Here is a 17,901-nt window from a genome sequence, read left to right on the forward strand (position 1 = left end):
AGTTCAAGTTCAGTCAGTGACTGTGATTCCGTCACTTTGAGATTGTTGCTTTATCCCTCTCTGACTTAGCTGCCCCTCCCCACACACAGCTGATACCTACCAATGCAAGCAATGAAGTGAAAGCTGCAGAAAGCAGTTATTGTCAGGAGAACAGAAAAGAAAGCAGCCTATCAAGACACAGCTCTGTAGAGTGACACAAAATGTCAACACCGCCTGAAAGCAATGACTTAGGGTGAGTGCGTGGGGAGTTCTGAATCACTCTATCCTAAATAGGTCAGAGAAGAATGTCATAAAAAATGTGCTAACGGTACTTACCATTAAAGCAATTACAGATGTCTTCATGTGTTACATAGGAAAACGTTCTGTCATAAGAGTTAAGGAATGACATTTACATCAAGGTCTAGGCATTTAAATTAAGATAATAAGTCTGAAGGCCAAAATAAACACAAGACCAAATGCATGAAGGGGCCGTCACACATGGTCAGATACAAGAGAACAGAAGTCTTTAGTCTGAAAAAGCAAAGACAATCAAATAAAGGTCCATAAGAGGAGCTTCCATCCTTTCCTCTAAGAAGCCACTTTTGATTTCTGTGACATCCGAGGACCCTTGGGAGAGAGATGGAAAACATTCCTCACGGAGACAGGGGTTTCTGGGGAAAGGATATTGATGGGAAAAAGAATGCAATCGGGGTGAGTACAGAAAGACCATATAAGCCTCCACATCAAGAATCTTCTGGGGTCATGGTTTGAGGAACTGGGAGAGGACAGAATCTTGGAAAGCAGCGCAGCAAAGTCCAAGATCTACTAGTTAATGGTTTTTGGATCCTGGGGCCCCACAGAGCACAGCTTGAAAACCCCCATTGTTATCAAACTCTTCAGGAGCTCTGATGCATAGGAAGGAAATAACAAATGAGGTCGTGGACTTGCTCACCAAAGACACGGCAACAGGAAAAATTAATTGTATACATTAGTCAAAAGTTCATGAGAGGTGGTACAAGATAAATGTAGTTAAGATGTTCCATAAGAGTACAGGTAAGTCTGCAAATTGAGAGAATAACAGATATCTAAGAGAACACAGTGATCGCAAGAAACACATGGAGTATATCACTAATGTTTTTCCTCCCAATATAACATGATAGATACCCAAACCTTGGAAACCCACCCTCCAGAAGGTACTATCTTTCAGTTAACATTAGGTAGAAAGTATCCTGGATTGATTGCAGGCCCATGATATTTCATTTTCAAACCAAAATTAATTTTTCAAAACTTTGAGAGTGGCTGACTATTTACCACTTCAGAACACTGAACATAAGGACTTGAATCCACCTGTGCACTTAACCATGACCTCTACTCTTCACAGACCCCCGAAGCACACTGTGGCTAGCAGGCTGCATCCTATCAATGGGTAGACCAAAGGTAAATAAATGTGTTTTTCTCCATACAACACAGGAATGATGTTAATAGATGTATCATATAAGTTAAAAAGGTAAAATTTTTAAAATGTTAGTATAAATTATTAGAAGATTATTATAAAATTAAAATGTTATATTCACTTGCAAAGCTTCACTCTCTAAAAACACTAGAATAAAAGTAACTGATCATCACACTGGGAGAATAAGTTATATAAATACACATTCTATAGCCATACACATAACTTATTAAAAAGGATATCTATTATTAATGGAGTCGTCCATCACATTTTTGATGCTCTGCTGTAGCCACAACTTCTGCTGATCAAGTTCTCTTTCCTTCAGTTCTAGATCTTCAATTTCCGCTTTAAGATATCTTAATCTATCTATGACTTCTTTCGTATTACAGCCAGCACCTACACCTCTTAAAGACATAGAATTAATAGCCCCACTATCAGACCCAGGTTAACGTCACTTCGTTTTGTAGTAACAAAACTGACTCAATTACTAATATATTCAAGACACAGATATTTACACTCTTCTAAAATCAAGCATTAAAATCCTTAGAATATTTAAACACCATTCCTCCGAACATGTTTGCTTAGAAAATTCATTGGCAAGAAGAATCAAAGAGCAAAAATTCTCAATATGTTCGAGAGTGGTTTTTGTCATCTGGAGGGTCAGGCTGGTGACCGAGGCACCAAAAGGATGTCAAAACCACATGGTCACACCTGGAAGCTTCATCATGTAGACTGAGAGGCCAGCAAAATAAATTACAGTCTTTTAATATTTTGGTCAGATTTAGGCTAAAAACATTAACAAAACTAAGCCCAAAGGAGACAAATTTGCAGAAAAGAAAGTATTTATTTGTCACATTCAAACATACAACCATACAACAGTTAACAAACGACAACATGTATTTCAATCAACTATTATTTACAAGGTACATATTCCCAGAGATAAGACATAGTTCCTGCTCTCAGGGAGTTCACATTCGTTGGGCAGGTAAACAATTAGAGAAGGATGAATAATACAAAGCAGTATGCAGTGTGTGCCTAATGAGCAGTTTGAGGGAGGAAATAAGAGTGTAAATTAAACAGCAGGGAGAGCAAGGGAACATCGCAACAATGGAGTGCCAGACACAGGAGCCCAGAGAGGTGTGTCTGTGCAAAAGTGAGGGGCTGGTGTGACCAGAGTGGAGGGCTGAAGTAGAGGATTTAGAAAGGTCAGATTTCCCAGAACATTGGGAAGAAAAATAAAGGTCTTAGAATAGAATACTGGTTTGTAACTTACTTCCATTGGATACTATTTTTTGACTTTTTTTCAATCAGGTCGATTCCCTCCAAGACATTGGTGATGTCATAAATTCTTCTTTTTTGCCTCACAGCCAAAGTATCTGCAGCCTGTTTAAAAAAAAAGGAAGGAAGAAAGAACAAAGAACAATGAAATAAATTACAATTCATATTTTAAAGCGAAAAAGGGTTGGTTATTAAGTTCACAGCGTGAGGGCCAAATCCCAATTTTGACCCAGTCAGTTGCTTGGGAACAATGGCTGGGTATGTTCAAAGCATCTCTCAAACATTGCAAATACCAAAGAAATTATTCCATTTAAAAGCCAGCAGCTGTTGGAATGGGGAAAAAAAATGAAGAGGTCATGACACAAAGCCCATGAAAATAAAAGAACACAATAAGAATACTTCACGTCACCTTATGGACTAATCCTGAGGAGGAGTCTTAATTGCCCACCCATGTCACTTTCTATCTTATTTCTCTGTTCACAAGCAGTCTTGTCTAAAGAGAGCCTTAATTATTTTTTGAAACTTGAAAAATTCTATCTCAGCAAATTTTTGAATAATGAAGTCAACATCCTTGGGGGGAAATTCTGAATTATACACACATTGCAATACTTTGAAATACACGATCTGCATTTTTCAAACTCACAACGAAAACAAAGGAATGAATCATGCCATCCCAACACAAAGCATAAAGTCAACAAGAAATCAAAATCTATGGCACAAGGTGGTGGTACTAGCAACTATTACACAAAAGCTTGGTAGTTTCATCCACATCAGATAAAATCAACAAAATATTTCATGCTATCATGTTATGAGTGAATTGAAGAACACTGTACAGTCCCTCTAATTAGTTCCAACTCACATTTCTGACATTAGTTTCCCAACAGAACAAATAGAACCTCTAAGAAGAGGTTAGCCTACAGTCGTTTTTCAGAGTGGATTAGACACCAAACTATCTTGAGTGTGGAGTCACATTTTAAGTTTCATGGTAGTAATGAAAAAACACATTTATGTCCTCAGTGACAATATTCAGCACAACATCTAAATTAATGAATAGGATTTAGCTTCATACAATTGGTTACCAGCTATCACTACTTTCTTGATTCTGTAAAAAAAAAAAAAACAGCTCCTACAAAAACCCAGGACAGCATACTGTTTGTAATCTGGACCTTCCATCCATGGGGAGCAAGTGTGATAACAGCTACTGCTCACTGCACAGGCATTCGGACACTTCAAGGGAAATGTCAATTCCATCAATTGTCGTGCTAACAAAAATACTAGGTTGCTATTGTCCAATCCTTCAGGTCTTCAGGAAGGGGATTCTGGCCTCAAACAGCGGACCAGGAGAGTCAGTAGGACGTGGCAGAGAGAAGCAAGCACTGGAAAGTGGGGCTCTTTGAGTCCCCAACTCTAACTTGGCCCATCTCTTCTAGAGCACCAGAACAAAAGCAGGTCTAGGCATGGTTTCATCGATAGCCTCTTCTCTTGTTCTTAGAAATTCCCTCCTGGTTTTATCTGCCTTCACGGTTTCTGTTCTTGAGTCTGAGGCTGTTTCTCTGAACAGCAATAGTCTACTGCAAAGTTCACCATAAAAATCTGGAGTTGCGGATTCATTTCTCACTTTCCTCTGAAGAGGTCCTAGTAACAAGTAGCCCAGAACACCCCAAGCCGGCTCTGCGTGATTCGTATCCATGTGCTCAGACACAAAAGCGTTCGCCACCATAGCAACAGCTCACTGCCACGGGATGAGAACGTGTTTGTATGCACCCGAGCACAGCAGCTATCCTAGGTCATTAGGCAGAGAGCCATGCCATATCACTCGGCTCAAAATTTTTAAAAACTATCTTGTTTATAATTTATTACTGCTTAACAATTTCCAAGTTTAACCTTTGATTTCCAAAACTAAATATTATTTTTTAAATGCTTTTCTAACTAGGTATATAAACGGCCCCCGTGTAGAGAGCACATCACTTAGAAAGGATGTCCAGGAGGCTTGTAGTCCGGCAGCCCACATGTTCTGGAGTCAGGCTCTGGGGTCTGGCACACCACAAGCCAGCCCCTGGGCTGCCACTTCCTGTCACCAGTTGGCCTCAAACTCATTAACCCTCATTTCTTTTTTTGTAAAATGGGATAATAACATATGCTGAATTGTGGGGATTACACTGGATAGTCTTAGCACAACGTCTGCTGCATAATTAATACTTAAATGTTGGTAAAGTAACAGCCTCATCATGAAATACAGGTTGAAACAGGGGACACTGGGTAAGATTTAGAGTTTGTGTGTATATGTATCTACCATGTTTGATGTAGCGTTTTAAAAAGTTGCACGTGAATTCTTAAAAACTTTTATTAAGTATCCCAAGACTTTCATACTTAATAGACTCATACAATGAATCAACACCCCCTTCATTCATTCATTCAGCACCTACAAGATGTGCCAGGCTCATTCTGGGTCTTAAGGACACAGCAGTGACAGAACAAAGTCCCTGTGCTCAGAGGAGAGGGGGGCTAATAACATACTAATAATTATGTCAGGAGGCATGTATGTAGGAAGGGGCTACATTTAACGGGGTTTTCAGAGAAGAGCTCGCTGATAAGGTCACATTTGAACAGAATGGAGGAAGTGACCCCTGTGAACAGGTGGCAGAAGCAGCTGGTGAAGGCCCTGAAGTCAGGGGACAGGCTTAGTTCCTTCAAGGAAAGACAGGCAGGCCAGGGTGGCCAGAACAGTGAGTGTGAGGGAGAATGCTGAGGATGGGAAGAGTAGGAGGAAGAGAGGCGGGAGGGAGGGGAAAAGACAGACAGACAGACAGACAGGGAGATGAAGATGATGACAATGTCGGGGAGATAGCAAAGGGCCAGATCACCGGGGTCTTGCAGCCATTGTAAATAAAGACTTCAGCTTTTAGTCCCAGGGAAATAGACAGGCACGAGAGGGCTGTGAGCACACAGTGATTTGACTCCACATTTAAAAGGCTCTGTCCGGCTGCTCTGGGTGGAAGAAAGGAGGCCATGAGAAGGCAAGGGCAATCATCCATCCAAGAGACAGTAGTGGCTTGGATGAAGGGGGTAGCTGTGGAGGTTGTGAGAGACGGTGGGATTCTGGATCTATTAGGAAGGTATGGCAAGCCGCAGATCCTGAGTCAGAGAGGGGTCGAGGGTGACTCCACAGTTTTTGACAGGAGCACCTGGAGATGAGGAAGACGGCAGGAGGAACAGGTTTGGGGCACTGGAAATCAGGAGCTTGGCTGCGGACTTGGATTTCAGAATGTCATCCAAGGGGAGAAATCAAAAAAGACCACTGGACCTGAGAGTGTGTGGGTTAGGGGAGACAGCCAAGCTGGAGAGGCGAATTTGCTAGTCATCAGTAAAAAGACATTCCAGGACACAGGATGGAACCCACTGGGTTCACCTAGGAGGTAAGCATGGAAAGAGATGTCCAAGGGCCCACCCACCCTGGGGTACTGCAGTGATTAAGGTCTGGGAAACAAGGAGCGACCTGCCACAGAAGAGAAGCAGGAAGAGTGCGGTCTTGGAAATGAAGGGAGGAGGGTAAGAAAGAGCAACCATGTCATGTACCGCTGTCAGGACGAGTCAGATGAGCACTGAGACCCATCAGTGGATGGGACTTTGCAAGGATCCTTGGTGACCTTGGTCAGAGCTGTTTTGGCAGAGTCAAATGGAGTCGGAAGCCTTAATGGAGAGATTTCAAGAAAGCGTAGAAGGAGGGAGTGGGCGGAGCAAAATGGCGCGGTGAGCTGACCCGGGATTCTCTCCCCTCCAAAATACAACAAAAGATTGGAAGAACTGAATTTCAGAGAATAAACATAATGCCAGCTCGTTAGAGACCTACAATACCAAGAAGGCGGAGATCATAACCTTGCTTTACACCCTCAGAGGCGCTGGAACCGTAGAGAGAACATGGCTCCCTCCCCTAGAGTCTGGATCGCTGCGGCGCGGGTGGGGAAGGAGCGGGGGAGGGGCTGCGCGACCGGGGGATCATCTAGGACTCCTGCCGCTGATTCAGTGGAGACCCGCTGACAGGGGGAAAGCTTCCGTCCACGGGGACCCTATAAATCAAGGGCCTTGGGAGACCAGAGAACAGAACTGATCTGAACCCAGACCGGAGGTGTGAGTAACAGCCCCTCCCCCCCAACAAAGCCAGTGGGCGCAGCCATCTTGCCCCAAGGCGGAGAGCTAACACGCCACTCTCGACCCCCATCTAGTGGCGACAGGCTGTAACTGCAACTGAATTCTACCACCATGAGAAAAACCCGCTCCTCTACCATCCAGCAATTTATAAAAGCCCCAGACCAGAAGGAAAACAATAAAAACACAGAATTAAGTCCTGAGGACTTGGAATTAGGTAAACTAAGTGATAATGAATTCAGAGCAGCTATAATCAAAAAACTCAATGAGGTAGAGAGAAAGATGGAGAAACAAGCCGAGTTCTGGAGTTACCTCACAAAAGAGATTGAAATCATAAAGAGGAATCAAACAGAATTACTTGAGATGAAAAACACAATGGACCAGATAAAACAGAATACGGATTCCCTGAATGCCCGTGTAGACAACCTAGAGGAGCAAATCAGCATAATCGAGGACAGACAGGCTGAATGACGCCAGACAGAGGAAGAAAGAGAACTAAGAATTTTAAAAAATGAGGAAAATCTCCGAGAGATAATGGATTCAATGAGGAGTAAGAACATAAGGATCATAGGAATTCCTGAGAATATGGAAAAGGAAAATGGAGCAGAAAGTGTGCTTAATGAAATTATTGAAGAGAACTTCCCAAATCTAGGGATCAACGGAGAAATGTGTGTAGAGGAGGGTTTTAGATCTCCTAGATTTGTCAATGTAAAAAGACCCACTGCAAGGCACATAATAGTAAAGTTGGCAAATCGGAATGATAAGGAAAGAATACTCAGGGAAGTAAGAAGAAAAAAGAGAATAACCTATAAAGGAGCCCCTGTCAGACTGTCAGCAGATTTCTCTACAGAAACCCTACAAGCTAGGAGAGAATGGAGTGATATATTCAAAGCTTTAAAGGATAAAAACCTTCAGCCAAGAATACTCTATCCAGCAAGAATTTCCTTCAGATATGAGGGAGAAATTAAATCTTTTCCAGACAAACAAAAGTTAAGGGAATTTGTAACTAAAAGCCCTCCATTACAAGAAATCCTCAAGAAGGCTCTCATACTTGAAAAAAGAAAAAAGGGAGAAAGGGGACACAATCCACAGACTAGGGAGACCGATGGAGAGAACCAGAACAGGATAGCAAATATTCAACTATAGCATTAGGGTAAAGGAAAGGAAACTACCAAAGCAAGGATGATCTTATCACTCTAACTACAAATTCATAACACGAGTTGGAATAAGAAATGAAAATAATTATTTAGGAGGGGAAGAGCAAAGGGTCTAAATCAGTATAGGCCAAGTAAGTAAGAGACCACCAGAGAATAAACTATATTATACACGAGATTCTAAATACAAACTTCAGGGTAGCCACTAAACTAAAAAACAGAACAGAGCCACAAAAAATAAATAAGGAAAAATCTAAGAAACCCAGCATAAGAAATTGCACTATTAAATGGGTAGTCTAAAGCACACAGGAAAAGAAACACAGGAAAACAAGATAATGAGCGACAGATTGACAGCATTAAGTCCACATGCATCAATAATCACTCTCAATGTGAACGGATTGAACTCTCCAATAAAAAGACACAGAGTGGCAAAATGGATTAAAGAACAAGATCCAACAATTTGTTGCCTCCAGGAAACACACCTCAGCCCCAAGGACAAACACAGACTCAGGGTGAAGGGGTGGAGGACAATACTTCAAGCAAATAGCAAGGAAAAAAAGGCAGGTGTTGCAATTCTCATATCAGACCAAGTGGATTTCAAAATAAGACAGGTAAAGAGAGACACAGAGGGACAATATATAATGATCAAAGGGACACTTCATCAAGAAGAAATAACGCTTATAAATATCTATGCACCCAACACAGGAGCACCAAGATTCATAAAGCAACTATTAACCGACCTAAAGGAAGATGTTAAAAACAACACAATAATAGTAGGGGACCTCAACACCCCACTCACATCAATGGACAGATCATCCAGACAGAAAATCAACAAGGAAATAGTGGAGCTGAATGAAAAACTAAAACAATTGGACTTAATAGACATATATAGATCACTCCACCCTGAAGGAGTTGAATACACATTCTTCTCAAGTGCACATGGCACATTCTCTAGGATAGACCATATGTTGGGAAACAAGGCAAGCCTCTACAAATTTAAAAAAATTGAAATAATAACAAGCATCTTCTCAGATCATAGTGCTATAAGGCTAGAAATTAATTACAAGAAAAAAGCTGAGAAAGGCACAAAGATGTGGAGACTAAACAACACACTACTGAACAAGCAATGGATCATTGAAGAAATTAAAGAAGAAATAAAAAAATACCTGGAAACAAATGAAAATGATAGCATGCCATACCAACTCATATGGGATACAGCAAAAGCTGTATTAAGAGGAAAATTCATCGCAATACAGGCACATCTTAACAAACAAGAAAAATCCCAAATAAGCAACCTTAAAGCACACCTAACTGAACTAGAGAAAAAAGAACAAATGAAGCCCAAAGTCAGCAGAAGGAGAGAAATAATAAAAATCAGAGCAGAAATAAATACTATTGAAACGAAAAAGGCAGTAGAAAGGATCAATGAGACAAAGAGCTGGTTTTTTGAGAAGATAAATAAAATTGACAAACCACTAGCCAGACTTACAAAGAAAAAAAGGGAAAAAGCTCAAATAAACAAAATCAGAAATGAGCGAGGAGAAATAACAACAGACTCTGCAGAAATACAACAGATTATAAGAGAATACTACAAAAAACTATATGCCAACAGAATGGATAACCTAGAGGAAATGGATAAATTCTTGGACTCCTACAATCTCCCAAAGCTCACTCAAGAAGAGGCAGACAATTTGAACAGACCAATCACAAGGAAAGAGATTGAAACAGCAATCAAAAACATCCCAAAGAATACAACCCCAGGACCAGATGGCTTTCCTGGGGAATTCTACCAAACTTTCAGAGAGGATTTAATACCTATCCTTTTCAAGCTATTCCAAAAAATTAGGGAAGATGGAACACTTCCTAACACATTCTATGAGGCCAACATCATGCTGATACCAAAACCTGACAAGGACACCATGAAAAAAGAGAACTACAGGCCAATATCACTGATGAACATAGATGCAAAAATTCTAAACAAAATTTTGGCAACCAGAATTCAGCAATTCATCAAAAGGATCATACATCATGATCAGGTGGGATTCATACCAGGGACACAGGGATGGTTCAACATCCGCAAATCAATCAACGTGATACACCACATCAACAAACTGAGGAATAAAAACCACATGATCATCTCAATAGATGCAGAGAAGGCATTTGACAAGATCCAACAGCCATTTATGATAAAAACTCTGAACAAAATGGGCATAGAAGGAAACTACCTCAACATAATAAAGGCCATATACGACAAACCCATAGCCAACATCATACTCAATGGGCAAAAACTGAACCCCATCCCCCTGAAAACAGGAACGAGACAAGGATGCCCTCTATCACCACTCTTATTTAACATAGTACTGGAGGTCCTGGCCAGAGCAATCAGGCAAGAAAAAGGAATAAAAGGAATCCAAATAGGGAGAGAAGAAGTGAAACTCTCGCTGTTTGCAGACGACATGATCTTATATATAGAAAACCCCAAAGAATCCATTGGAAAACTGTTAGAAGTAATCAACAACTACAGCAAAGTTGCAGGGTATTAAATCAATTTGCATAAATCAGTAGCATTTCTATACTCCAGTAATGAACCAACAGAAAAAGAACTCAAGAATACAATACCATTCACAATCGCAACAAAAAGAATAAAATACCTTGGGGTAAATTTAACTAAGGAAGTGAAGGACCTATATAATGAAAATTACAAGGCCTTTCTGAGAGAATTGGATGATGACATAAGGAGATGGAAAGACATTCCATGTACATGGATTGGAAGAATAAACATTGTTAAAATGTCCATTCTACCTAAAGCAATCTACAGATTCAACGCTATCCCAATCAGAATCCCAATGACATTCTTTACAGAATTAGAACAAAGAATCCTAAAATTCATATGGGGCAACAAAAGACCCCGAATTTCTAAAGCAATCCTGAGAAAAAAGAACAAAACGGGAGGCATCACAATCCCTGACTTCAAAACATACTACAAAGCCACAGTAATCAAAACAGCATGGTACTGGTACAAAAACAGGTGCACAGATCAATGGAACAGCATTGAAAGCCCAGAAATAAAACCACACATCTATGGACAGCTTATCTTTGACAAAGGAGCTGAGGGCATACAATGGAGAAAAGAAAGTCTTTTCAACAAATGGTGCTGGGAAAACTGGAAAGCCACATGTAAAAGAATGAAAATTGACCATTCTTTTTCACCATTCACCAAAATAAACTCAAAATGGATTAAAGACCTAAAGGTGAGACCTGAAACCATAAGGCTTCTGGAAGAAAACGTAGGCAGTACACTCTTTGACATCAGTATTAAAAGGATCTTTTCGGACACCATGCCTTCTCAGAGAAGGGAAACAATAGAAAGAATAAACAAATGGGACTTCATCAGATTAAAGAGCTTCTTCAAGGCAAATGAAAACAGGATTGAAACAAAAAAACAACCCACTAACTGGGAAAAAATATTTGCAAGTCATATATCTGACAAAGGCTTAATATCCTTAATATATAAAGAACTCTCGCAACTCAACCACAAAACATCAAACAACCCAATCAAAAAATGGGCTGGAGACATGAACAGACATTTCTCCAAAGAAGATATACTGATGGCCAATAGGCACATGAAAAGATGCTCATCATCGCTGATCATCAGGGAAATGCAAATCAAAACTACACTAAGATATCACCTTACACCCGTTAGAATGACAAAAATATCTAAAACTAATAGCAACAAATGTTGGAGAGGTTGCAGAGAAAAAGGAACCCTCATACACTGCTGGTGGGAATGCAAATTGGTGCAGCCACTATGGAAAATAGTATGGAGATTCCTCAAAAAACTAAAAATAGAACTACCATACGATCCAGCCATCCCACTACTGGGTATTTATCCAAAGAGCCTGAAGTCAGCAATCCCAAAAGTCCTGTGCACCCCAATGTTTATTGCAGCACTGTTTATAATAGCCAAGACGTGGAAGCAACCTAAGTGCCCATCGACAGATGAATGGATAAAGAAGATGTGGTACATATATACAATGGAATACCACTCAGCTGCAAAACAGAACAAAATCATTCCATTTGCAATAACATGGATGGACCTTGAGAGAATTATGTTAAGTGAAATAAGCCAGCGAGAGAAAGATAACCTGTGCATGACTCCACTCATATGAGGAATTTAAAACTATGGACCAAGAACGGTTTAGTGGATACCAGGGGAAAGGTGGGGTGGGGGGTGGGCATAAAGGGTGAAGTGGTGCACCTACAACATGACTGACAAATATTAATGTACAATTGAAATTTCACAAGATTGTAACCTATCAATAACTCAATAAAAAAAGAATAATAATAAAAAAAGAAAGTACTAAGAAAAAAAAAAGAAAGCGTAGAAGGAAAGCGAGAGGGGGCAACTCTTGGGAAGCGTCTTGCGGCAAAGAACAGAGAAATGGGGCAGTGGCTGTAGGGAGTGTTGGGGTCTCTCCAGGAAGCTTTATTTCTTCCTTTCTCTTTTCTTTCAAAGATGGGAGCCAATTCAACATGTGACTACGCTGATAGGAATGATCCAGTAACAGGGAAGAAGGGTAATTCACGATGCAGGGGAGAAAGGGGGCAACCACTACAGAGATAGCTGTAGGTCGGCAAGGGAGGTGTGAACCAGACAAGCTGAGGGCTCAGCCTTAGGTAATAACAGGGCACATTAATGACTGAAGTCCAGCAGAGAGCCTGGGGAGATGGAGGTATCACAGTAGACAAGGCAGGGGGAGAGGTGAGACACCGTCTTCTGGTTGCCTTTTATTTTCTCATCAGTGGAGGGGGCTGGGAGAGTGAAGCAGGGAGGGGACAGTTAATGCTTGAGAAGAAAGTGTGAAATGTTCATCTAGGAGAGCAAGAGAGTGAGTAGTGTAGGAGTGCTGGAGCCCCCTACTGGTCCTTTTGAAATTACGGGTCACGAATTTATAGTGAGACCCATTAGCATCATTGTGCATTTCTCTCCAGCCCTGGGGAATGGCCTGGGGACTGACAAGGGGCAGGCAGAGAGCAAAATGGGGAGATGCTCGCTAAATGTACATGTGCATGCGTCAAACTTACCTACAACAGTTACACTTGCTATTAGAGGATTTGACCTATACAGCCATAAAGGAAGCACCCAATTGTACCACTCCAACTCAATTTTTCAGGAAAAGCAAACGAATAACATAACCCTCTGAAAGAAACAGCTCTCCCCTCCAAATTTTAAATATTTTTCTAAAAGTATGTCACCGACAGGGAACAAATTGATGTCTATAGGTGGAACAAAATGAATGCTTGTGATGCTTTTAAGAGGCGGGAGGACAAATAAACCAGGAGAGCTGAGTGAGATCACACATAAGTGCTAAAAAGGGTTTAAGAATTTTGTGACCCCACCCCTTCACTTTAACACTGAGTTCACTGAGCCCAGTGTTACCTCTGGGAGGGAGAGATATTATGTGGTCACTTTATTTGATTAGGATTAGTTGCGGCTCATTTGCTCAAGGATGTTCTCCTGATGGCACATGTCGCATTCAAAAGGGCTAACACAAAAACAATAACTACGGGAAACATCCTGTCTTTCAGGTTCTCCATCTGCAAGACAGGTACTTCCCCCTCTTCCAGGACCAGGCTGCCAATACGTGTGCGCTCAATGGTTCAGCCACTGTACGTCAGAAACTACCATCACAGTGAGGAGGACCAGAATCCCACACCCAAAAATGGGCAATAGAAACACCACATAAAATCGATGACGTCTATACACATGCACACATGTTCACAAGTGACGAGATCCTGAAAATAAGGTGAAAGGAACCCAAGGGATGTACCAAGATTGCCTATTAAGTATTTTAATGAAAAATTTTTTAAAACGGAGTGAACTCACTTTCAACTGTGCCACCTGCTATTTTCTGTTGATCTATCTCATGATAAGACTTGGACTGGTTATTAGCTAATTTCAAACACCGGTAAAGAAAATTAATATGCAGAATGTTTGATTTTAGCCCACAGTTAAGAAGAACCATGCCTAAGCCACTAATGGGATAACTGTGCAACAGTGTCTCTCAGAGGTTATCTCGTTTAACACTCTTGACCGCTTTGCAAAGCAGGTATCACACTCCCCTGTTTGAAAGGAAACGGACTCAGAGAGCTAATGAATAATCGGGTAGAATTGGCATTAGTTACATTTTCATGAAACAGATTTGTGACAAAACATTTTCAAATGGGATTCTGTAATTTTAAAAGACTTTAAAGAAACGTGGTGCACAGTTAAAAGTTCCCAAGCTATAAAACCCCACTGAACGAGCACGTCAAGGACCACTGGTCTACAGGCGGTTTCACCTGGAGTGTATAAAATGGCCTGAAAAAGCAGAAAGATCATCATTTCCACTTATTTCCTTATTTACTCAAAAATAATAAACAGTAACAAAATATTATATACATATCTAAGGCTTTGGCACTGTGGCTAACACCTCGCAGAATGTGGTTAAAAAATTGAAACAGTCTCATGAAGTGGAGATAAAGTGTTACAAGAGGTTGGGAAAAAAAGAGGTTATTTAGGATGGGGGCAAAAAGGAAACAGTACCCTCAGGGGCCTCTGCGTGTTTTCCGCCGGGTCTACTGGGGACGTTACATCAATAAGGAAATTAAATAAGTGACTTCAAGGGCACATAGGGTTCCTCCAGAAACAGGACTGAGCACGTAAGTGTTTTAATTCCCAATCAGTAACCTGAGCCCGAGGAATCTCTCCCAAGAAAATCTGCTGTTTCCACTCTGCTAAACTAAACTCTGCTACTGTACTGAATATTTTTGAAATACATAAGCTTTAAATTTGTTCTAATTTTGTTTTATTTTTAACAAACTCTGCATAAACTTTTAAAATGGAACTTCATTTTTACCGTCTTACTCAAGTCACCAAAGATTACCCAAAAGGAAAAGAAGACATTTGGTAAGTATCTATTCAAGCAGGAAAAGCCTGCTGGAACTCTGAGATCTATACAGCATAAGCTTGAAAGATTGTTTGCCTAAGTTCTCAACTGCATGCTTTGGAAATTCTCTTCTCATAAGTGTTAAGTTTTTCGAACAGGAGCAAAATTAAGTGGCTATTCTACCACTGGGATTTGTATCTGCACATTTCATATCATTCTGATGGTGGTATGGTGCAGAGGCTACGTACATGGGCTCTGGGATGGGCCCCACTTACCAGCTGTGTGGTCCTGGGTAAGTCACTTAGACTCTCTGTGCCTCAATTTCCTCATCCGTAAGATAATTGCTAAGATGCTGTTGTTCTGAAGATTAAATGAGTACATCTGAAACCCTTAGGGGAGTGTCTGGCGCATCATAGACATTACATTCATGTTAGCTATTATTACTATTATTGATCCAATTTCTCACCCAAAGTAGCAAAGAAATATTGTTCTTTGACAGGTGTATCGTGGCATGTGATGGAGTCCCCACCTATCTGGTATAACTCACTAACTTTAACACTTCAGAACACAGCTGAGCACAATGAAGCAGGAAAAAGGGTTTCTGAAGAGTAAAAAGTAGACATAAAAATGTGTATTTTATTACTCAAAGAGTTCACCCATTTGGATCCTATTTACTCCTCCTTTTACATGATTCTTAACAGATGGGCTATTTAATTTCAAGGTCCACAGGAGTGGAAGTAGCATCTGGGATGCTGGGGAGGCACCTTGGCAGCAATCAGGGGATAAGAGAAAAAGTACAAAAAGGACCAAGAACTCACAAAGCAGACAAAGCTGCGGCTACTGGACACAGTGGTCGTCCAACATACTCAGAAAAGCTTGGAGGCCCCACCTCCACAGAATACAAAGGATAATATTCATATGACTATCCTGAGTTACAAAAAAGCAAAATCATCCACAATATTTTCAGTTTAAGGAGACAAAGACATGAGTAATGCATTTTGGAAACTTTCCAGACCAAAATGGTTAAATGTTCCTTTATAAGAAGCAATATTATTAATAGATATAAATCCTTAGCTAATTCAGAAAACTCAGCTATGGACAAACTCTCATTACCTAACGGATAAACAGTGGTTTCAGGATACTTGGACTTGTCACGTTCAAGAAGAAAATACTAGGCAGACGTGGATTTTAAAACAAATCTAAAAATCTCAGAGGGATTACGGTGACCGTGAACTATGACTAACTGAGTTAAACCCAACTGCATGTCAGCTTCCGTCACGACTGTGGCCAACAGCCTATTCCAAAAACGGACCAAAATTCCCCCAAATCACAGCAGCATCTCTGTCTCTCTCTCTCACACACACACACACACTCATGCACACATATATTCATCAAAATGTCAAAAATGTCCTTTCCTGGGAACTTCTAAAGGTCAAATCTATAGAAGAAATAAAAATGAAGAGATAAAGAGGTGACTATCTCAATACGAGTTAAAACGCATATAAAAGAAAGCACAAAGACCACAAATTAAAACATGGACAACAGGTGGATTTCACATAAAAAACTGTTAATATTCTTGAAAAAGCTCTCAAACTTATTTAATGAGTTACCAAAGGGATAATAAAAATGTGCAAATTAAAACAATGAAAATACATGTTGACACAAAGACTTGGACCCGAATATTCATAACAGCCCCCAATTGGAAGCAGCCGGTGAATGGTAAGCAAAAGGTAGGACAGGCATAAAACGAAACACCACCCAGGGACAGACAGAGGCAACTACTGGTACAGGTAACGACGAGGGGGGCGCGGGGGGAAGGCACCTCAAAACAGCACACGGAGTAAATGATGCTAAACATCCGTGCTGTCTGAGTGAGTTAACACGAAGCTCCAGAAAAGATCACTTTAATTCATGGGAAAGAAAGCAGAGCAACGGTGGCTGAGGCTGAGGCTGAGGTTGGGGTTTGGTTAGAAGATGAAAGGGAACTACCTGGGGTGATGGGAATGCTCCACGTCCAGTTGTTGTGGTGGTTACAGCTATAGGCATTTGTCAAAACTCATTGAACTACACACTTAAAATGCGAGTGTTTAATGTATGCAAATTATACCTTTATAAACTTGATTAAAAAATAGATACTATTATTCATCACCTTTCATATTTGTAAAATATGAAACATCAGAATACCCAATATGGATTCATTCTATCTATCTATCTATTCATCCATCCATCCATCCATCCATTCACCATTTGTCTAACACACACGTGGATACAGCACTTACTATGTGCCTGGCACAGTTTAAGCGATTTAAAAGTAAAAACTCACTTTAGCAATTCCTATAATAATGACCACATAAAGTAGATACTACTATTGTCCCCATTTTTGCAAAAGGGGAAAGTGAGGCATGATAACTTGCCCAAGGCCACCAAACATGGTCAAGTCCAGACATAAATCCAGGGTGCACACTTTGAACCACTACGCCATGCTTCGTGATGTGCTGAGCTGGCTGGTCACAACTGTATGCTGCTAGCGGAGTGTAAATTAATACCATCTTTTTGTAAAGCAATTTGGCAACATTCATCAAAGGCCTTAAAAATGTTTATTATCCTTTGATTTGTTGATCTAGTAATTCTTTAGTATGGATTATCAGATAGAGTTGAAAATGTTTAAATGCCAAAAATGTTTTCTGGACCTCTGTTGCTAAATCCAGCAGCTACCACAAACACTTGTGGTATCCCCCGCAGCACCTGACACTGGTGCCCTCCTTCCTAAGACTCTGAGCCCCGGCTTGGTGCCACCACAATGCTTGGCTATTTCTCCTAGGTCTCTAGCTATTCCTTCTCAGTCTCCTTTTTCTCTGCTGCTCCTGAACTATTAATGTTTTCCAGAGTTCCATTCCTATTCCTCTTTCCACTCAAAATCTTCTCCCTTACATAGCTCATAAGCTAATCATTTCCAGATCAAACT

At 40.6% G+C, this 17,901-nt stretch overlaps 1 protein-coding gene across 1 annotated transcript in view; it reads right to left on the reverse strand.

The window, feature by feature from the left end:
* The window catches only part of E2F5 (E2F transcription factor 5), a 35,309-nt gene that overhangs the window by 6,177 nt on the left and 11,231 nt on the right, over positions 1-17,901 (reverse strand). The window contains exons 2-4 of the mRNA XM_044780331.2: positions 2,703-2,812; positions 1,672-1,833; positions 316-359 (exon numbers count right to left, since the gene is read on the reverse strand). Coding sequence (XP_044636266.2) covers positions 316-359; positions 1,672-1,833; positions 2,703-2,812 — 316 coding nt within the window. The remainder of the gene's footprint in view (positions 1-315; positions 360-1,671; positions 1,834-2,702; positions 2,813-17,901) is intronic.

This window comes from Equus asinus, chromosome 12 (genome assembly GCF_041296235.1).
Source record: "Equus asinus isolate D_3611 breed Donkey chromosome 12, EquAss-T2T_v2, whole genome shotgun sequence".
In the NCBI taxonomy this organism is placed as follows: domain Eukaryota; kingdom Metazoa; phylum Chordata; class Mammalia; order Perissodactyla; family Equidae; genus Equus; species Equus asinus.